The 7,455-nt window shown below is 29.9% G+C and overlaps 2 protein-coding genes across 2 annotated transcripts; both read right to left on the bottom strand.

Annotated features, from left to right (window-relative positions):
* Positions 1-4,004: 4,004 nt before the first annotated feature.
* Positions 4,005-4,508, bottom strand: LOC120284040. The gene has a single exon (XM_039290865.1). It carries the CDS (start codon positions 4,506-4,508, stop codon positions 4,005-4,007), a length of 504 nt encoding a protein of 167 aa, XP_039146799.1.
* A 36-nt stretch (positions 4,509-4,544) lies between these two features.
* LOC120284039 (zinc finger MYM-type protein 1-like) lies at positions 4,545-5,699 on the bottom strand. The gene has a single exon (XM_039290864.1). It carries the CDS (start codon positions 5,697-5,699, stop codon positions 4,545-4,547), a length of 1,155 nt encoding a protein of 384 aa, XP_039146798.1.
* Positions 5,700-7,455: the final 1,756 nt, after the last annotated feature.

The following is a 7,455-nucleotide window of genomic DNA, read 5'->3' as shown; positions in this document are numbered from 1 at the left end:
TATAGTCCTTTCTGGAGTGTGTGTGTGGTGAGCATGGACTAGATATCCAACTCAAACCAAAAATTTTTACTTCATCCGAACATGTTGAGTTTAGGAAAATCCAGAAAAAAAAAATCAATTTTTATGTATTTGTAAATTAATTATTTTAAAAATTAATTATATTAAAAATGAAAACTTTCTAGAGAGTATATACCCTGTAGAATACAAAATAAATTTTGTATAGAAGATTTCACCATTGAAAAATCATTTTAAGACAAATAATATTATATCATTACAAAATAATTTTGAGTTGATTCACATAGTTTATAAATATTAGTGTTTTATCAAAATTTAAACATAATCATTAAAAACTAGTGTTTTCACTATTTTCCCTTTTTTTACCTTAATTATATTATATTATAATCAGTTCATGTCAGATACATGATCCAATGGTTTTATCTAATCCAAATTAAACTGAGTTTTCCTTATAAGTTACCAGAACTAAAATCGATAAATTTGGCTAACGAATTTTTTAAATTCCATTTTCAAACTTGACTTTTATGAATTTTCTCGATTTTTTTAAAAGTCATACTTCTGAATAGGGATGACAACAAGTCAGATTGGAGCGGGTTTTGCCTACCCCCAATACCTACGAGATTTTCAAAAACCCAGTCTACACCTGAACCCAATAATAAAAATTGAAAATATCAATAAAAAATAGTAAAGTTTGGAAATATTTATCGTCCCTAGTATATATATAAATATAAATATATATATGACATATGAGTATTTTTATAATTTCACTTTTTAAATCAAATTTTGAATAGGTTGAAATCGAGTATCATAATCTCATACCCGCCCCACCCTTACTTCATATATAGTTGTCGGTTTTTATCCCACTGAAACTCAGTTAAAGAGGGTTTTTCCCATCATACTCCATGTGGTTTGAATTGGATTTGGAAATATTTACCATCGCTACTTCTGAATCAACATCATGCACGAAATAATATCGATAAAAAAACTAATATATTCCTTCAAGCATAAGTTAATTTATATACTTATATACCTTGTCAATTCTAAGATGCCTCTTGCATATTGAAACAAATGCTAGAGTAGAGACTAGAATCAATAAAGTTGTAAGGAATAGAAAAGAAATGCAACACAGTTGCAGGCTTTTTCAGAGTCTCGTATATGCATGTGATCGAAAGTCCAAAATTACGCACAAAAGCCTGTGGAGGCCTAGGAAATAAGAAATAAAAATTTTGATTAGACAAGGCAAGTTGAATTTAGAGATTTCAAATAAATTTTACTTATTTTGATATATTACATAAAAAATGTTTTCATAAAAATGATTTTAAAATCTTCGGATCAAACGTAACAAGTGGGGGAGTATATGCATAAAGTAAAATAATTTTTGGAGTACACTTGAAATTTCAATTTTATTAAGGATATACCTCAATAAGTGATATTTTGAAGAGTATGCATGAAAAAAAAAATATATTAAATCATTCAAATCTATAAATAATAACAATAACAACAATAATTATTAAGGATGTACCTCAATAAATGATATTTTGGAAAGTATACATGAAAAAAAAATTAAATCGTTAATATCTATAAATATTAATATTAATAATAATAATAATAATAATAATAATAATAATAATAATAACTACAACAAATAATAATAATAATAATAATAATAATAATAATAATAATAATAATAATAGAAAATGACTTAGAAATCTATAAATATTTATAAATTGAAGATCTCTTTTCACATTCACAAAGGTAAACAAGTTTTTATTTTTATCTATAATAATTGTTTTTCTGTAGCCAAATTTTTATCCACCTGAACTAAAGAGTGGGAGTATGAAACTTTACTCGCCTAGAGATATATGCCACTCACTCATATTATAGATTTACCTGGTTTGAATTATGTTTTACTTGTTCAAATACTAGCAAGAGTATACAAACTTTTATAACTCAAAAACAACAACTACTCACTTAAATTACATGCATTGGACATCATCAACTAACTATTGGTCGCAATATTTTTTTAAGGTTTAAAATTATAAACAGTGAAGTTAATTTCAAAGATTTTACAATTTAATTTTAAATAAATTATATAGACTAGGTTGGTAATTAAGATGTTGAGGTTTCAATCAACTGACCACATTTTGAATTTTTAGTGTGAAATATAAGCTAGTGGGTCCAACAAAGATTAAATATAATGGCTAGTGTTAAAATCCACAGGAAGAAATATGAAGGATAAATTAAAAGGTAAGGATGAAGCACAAGCCAATTTAACGGGCACTACTTGGCGTAGTTAAATGTTATGAGAACAGTGAATTGATAGACCCAAAGTTGATAATATTGTTGTAGTACCATATATATATACACATTGTAGAATACTATATATATAATGCAGCTGTACACATTCACTGTTTATGGGTTCCATGTGAGCGGATATTGTTTCTTTTTTTTTTTAATGGTTGTATAGCAAGGGATTTATTAACACTGTTTAATTTATAAGATATCTTATGGTAGGGGTGGCAATATTTTGTCCGGGCCCATCGGCTCGGTTTTATCCAGCCCGGAATAAAAAGGGTTTGGACAAAAGTTGTATTAATCCGGGTCGGGTTTGGGTAATGCTTGATTGTCCGAATTTAAATCCGGGCCGGACAAAGAAATTCGGACAATTGGGCTTTTGTACCTCTAAAATTTTAAAAGCCCAAATCATGAGCCCAATTGTTTTAAGCCCAATTTTCCAAAAACTTCATACTTATATGGTTTCTGCTCATTAAGATTTGGAATTTTGTATGATTTAATTTGAGTTTTGGATTGTTGGATTTTATTTTTTTTTTTGCATTTAATGTGAATTAAATTATTTTTTATAATTTAATATTCGAGTGAAGTTAAATGTAATTTATAAGATTTGGATCAAGGGTTCGGGCAACAAGTTTATTTATTTATAATAGTAGTTGCCCGGACGCGATTTTGTCCGGACCCAGATTTTTACCACTCCTATCTTATGGCGTGCGCATGGTAGGATTTTAATAAATTATCCCATATGACGTCTTACCAAGTTAATAAATCCTTATGGTTGTTAAATCACTGTAACCAGTGTATATTGTATTTACTTGTCTTTTGACACTTATTTGGGGGACAACGTTTATCACCTTTATATATATATATATATATATATATATATATATATATATATATATATATTTATTACTCAATTTTCTTAAGATTTGAAAATTTCCAAATGTAGGTTTAAATATATAAAATTTCATTTTGAATACTTATGTATAATAATTTAGTTGTAAAGATGTCATATTTTTAACCTTCTAATTAGAATCAGCTAATGTTTTAACTCAAAGGAAACTTCGTTGATTATGAAGTATTTTCTAGAGAACATGAATAACATGAATAACCGAGTAATTTACCTTCGTATAAGTCGTTGTTCTTTTCTATTTTTTTAAAAAAATCTTTAAGTCACTTGCAAATTTGGAGGAATTTTACCCTAAGATTAATTGAAATTATTATCTCAGTCTTGTGACATTATTTCGAATAATAATAATAATAATAATAATAATAATAATAATAAATATAAATTTGGACAAAATTGAAAATCAAACAAGCCATCTTAAAATTAAAACCAAAGATATTGTTTGTGGTATTATTTAAATATATTTAGTGGGTTCTATGTGAGAGGTACGGTATCACTTTCCTCCGGTGGCGGAACCAAAATCAAAACCAAGGGGGTGCTACCGTGCTAAGTTTAACCTAACAATAAATATAAAAAATAAATATATTAATCAAAACTTAAGATTATAATAATTAAAATTTTGACGAAATATAAAAATATACATACCACTAGCGATTACCGCTATAAGGTGGGAGTTGAATCTTTCGGCTTTGCATATTTTGAAATCGAATCAAAATAGCTTCATCATCAATTGTTTCAAACACTCGTCGTTCAATATAGCATATCATCATATCATTCAACCATTCATCTCCTATTTATTGCGCAAATCCGCTTTGATGATATTCATGGCCGAGAAGGATCTTTCAACTGATGTTGTTGCCACCGGTAAGATCAAAGCCAATTCAATAAGGCGATAAACCAATGGAAATACCAAATGCTTCCTATTTTCAACAAGTTTCACAGCAAGACTTGCAAGGTCATCACATTCAACAAAATCAGAACTTCTTCTAACATCATGAACATAGGTGTGAAGTTGCTCTTTTAGGACTTGAAGATCTTGTATAGAAAAATAATCATAATAAATTTCTACAAGGCGAAGTAGCCTACCATGATGGAATCTGGAAAATGAGTCTCTTGCATCAAGACAAGATATGCAAATTAGCAACTCTGTGGTTGTCTCATTGAACCGATTATTCATCTCAGTGGCAATTAAATCAATAACTGCAATAAAAATTTCTGCATGGTAATGATGATAATAACTAATCCACTGCCCTTCACGCCTAGAACGACCCCGAACTGGTATTTTGTCTTCCATGTTCGGCACTGGAATACACATTCTGTCACAAAAGCTTCAAATCTTTTCTAATAACTCATCCCATCTGTTATCCCTTAAATCTTGGATACGATCTTTTACAGTATCAATTAACGCCATGGCATTGACAATATTTTGATCTTTCTGTTGTAAAGTATTTGATAATTCATTTGTAATCCCCAATACTTTCATCATCAAATGCAAGACAAATGCAAACTCAAAGCTTTCCATTTTACTAATCAAACTTGATGCCAAACCTTTTTGATCTGCAACTGATCCATCTTGGCACACATTTTGTAACACCTCCAAAACGGATTCCCACATAGTTAGGAGACGAATCAAAGTTGTAAAATGTGAACCCCAACGAGTATCTCCTGCTTTTGCGAGATTTGTCTCTTGATGCTTGCCTTTCCCTGAAATAATCTCACCAGTCTCTAATCTTTCTACAATTTTTTGATGATGCGTTTGAAGCAATGCATCTTTTCTTTTACATGAAGCTCCAACAATATTCACAATCATATTTGTATAATTAAAAAAATCGGAAACAACTAGAATACTTTTGGCAACTGAAACAATTACTAATTGTAGTTGGTGGGCAAAGCAGTGGATATAAAATGCAAAAGGGTTTTCTTTTAAAATCAATGTCTTCAGACCATTAAATTCTCCTCTCATATTTGAGGCTCCATCATACCCTTGTCCTTTCAATTTTGAAATTGATAAATTGTGGCGAGCAAATAATTCATCCAAAGTTGCTTTTAGAGAAAATGCTGAAGTGTCTGCTACATGCTGAATCGCAAGAAATCTTTCAACACCCAGGCCTTGCTTGTCCACAAACCTCAAAATCACTGTCATTTGCTCCTTTATTGATTTATCTCGAGACTCATCAACAATTAGTGAGAAATTACTGTCGCCAATTTCATTAATAATTGCTAATGTTGTCTCTGTGGCACATGCATTCACCAACTGTTTTTGAATCAATGGAGAAGTTAATTGATTATTCCCAGGAGCATTTTCATTAATAACACTCCCAACCTTCTCAACCCTTTTTGCATACCAATTGAGTATCTCCAAAAAGTTTCCCTTATTTTTAGAGCTAGAAGACTCATCATGACCACGGAATGCAAGACCTTGCACCAAAAGAATTCGTACAACATCTAAAACAGCTGTTAGCCGAGAGCGATAATCAATCTCCATTTGACGCCCATGAGAAGATAACACATGTGACACGTTTTCCTCTAAAATTGTATGATTGAGAAATTTGTTAATTTGATTTGGTTCAAAAAATTTTCTAGACATGAATGGGGTAGAATTTTTATTGCTCCATATAATGTATAGTTGGCTTAATAAATTTTTAGATGGTCGATAAATCACCGTAATATATGTATCATTCATTTGATAACTTTTTAATAAGATAGTGTTGGTGGCTTTTGTTTAAAAAACAAAAATTTTGAACATCGAAACCTTATTCAATAAGTAAAGAGCAAGTGGAGAAATCAACCTTAGAACTTGGAACCACAATGAACTCAATTATGAACCAATGCCGGAGTCGGCGCGGCGTGTTTTCTGTATGTCTCTAAATGCTACATTCACGTGTCGCTTTATTTGACCGTTGACTATTCCATATCCCGACACCTTCCGGTCTCGTCCTTGATCCCACCACTCCGTGCCGTACTTCCCCCACTGCTTACTCCCGGTCCACCCTTCAACTAAGCACCATCGTAAGACCCTTAATCCACTGTGGCTTTGCCTCGAGATCTGGGTTTTGACAAACGAATCTTAAAGCGATGAAACTCTACATAGGTCCATCCTCTTCTCTTCTCCTACCCACCCTTCATTAATTAATTCACAAGAAATATTAAATTGATTCATTTTTTAATTGTTGTGTTGAAATTTGGACCGGACTTTGTGGTCCAAGCGTGCTGCTTATTAGTAGATTCACATGATTAAAGAAAAGTTTTTTTAAAATAAATAAAAAAAAGAAAAAATTGTAAGTTATGGAACTCAAATTTTGACTAAATATAAGGAAATTATAAATTAATTCATTTCTGGATATTAGTAAGGTTTATTTGTCAACATTTTGTATTCAAAGGTTTTTAACAAATTTGGTTTAGATTGTCGACTATGAGAGGATTTTTCATTCATAACACGAAGTAAAAGAATATTTAAAATATATCACATAATGATTTATTATAAAAATAAAACAATGGATTTGTGTTTTGATATATATATATATATATATAGTGAGAAAAGTGACAAGTACCATAATTCAGGGACGTGCACTTGTGAGGAGTAAGGCTCAACAACGACCCACATGCCCTCACCTTGCGTAAGACATGAGGTTCGATCTCAGGTCCTCCCCGAAATGAACCCTACACAAGGTTGTTGGTGTGTTTTCATCTGAGTCGAATTCTAGAAAAATTGAGAATTTTTTTTAATTTATTATACGTAAATTTTTATTTTTTTGATTGATGAGAAAAATGAATGACCAGTGGTGGGTATGAGTTAAAAAAATGATTTATTAATATTTTAAAATTATAAAATCAAAACAGACCAAACTATTGATATGTTGTAAATAAATTAATGGAAGTGAAAGCTTAATTTACCAATGCATTACTATGTGTATCCCAAAAAAAATCAGAATTTTATATTAGAAATTTGAAAAGATGAAAAAAACCAGATATAGTTTATTAAAAAAAAAGATATAGTATAATTAAAAAAAATAAAAAAATGAAACTCAAATGCAAAATTAATAGTTAAAAAAATAATTCAACACCATCAAAAAATGCCTAATTTCATTTTTTAGAAATACTGCTTACAACCAGTACTTAAATAAACGTTTATTCAAATATAAATTAAAATATTTATTTGAAATAATTATGTATATGTATAATATAAACAAAGATGGTCAAAATATTAAGTAAGAGTTGAATATTGTCCACAATGTCCGGTG

The sequence above is a fragment of the Dioscorea cayenensis genome, chromosome 19 (assembly GCF_009730915.1).
Source record: "Dioscorea cayenensis subsp. rotundata cultivar TDr96_F1 chromosome 19, TDr96_F1_v2_PseudoChromosome.rev07_lg8_w22 25.fasta, whole genome shotgun sequence".
NCBI classification, from domain to species: domain Eukaryota; kingdom Viridiplantae; phylum Streptophyta; class Magnoliopsida; order Dioscoreales; family Dioscoreaceae; genus Dioscorea; species Dioscorea cayenensis.
Note: the sequence above shows the minus strand (reverse complement) of the source record. Positions and strands in the feature narration are given on the sequence as shown.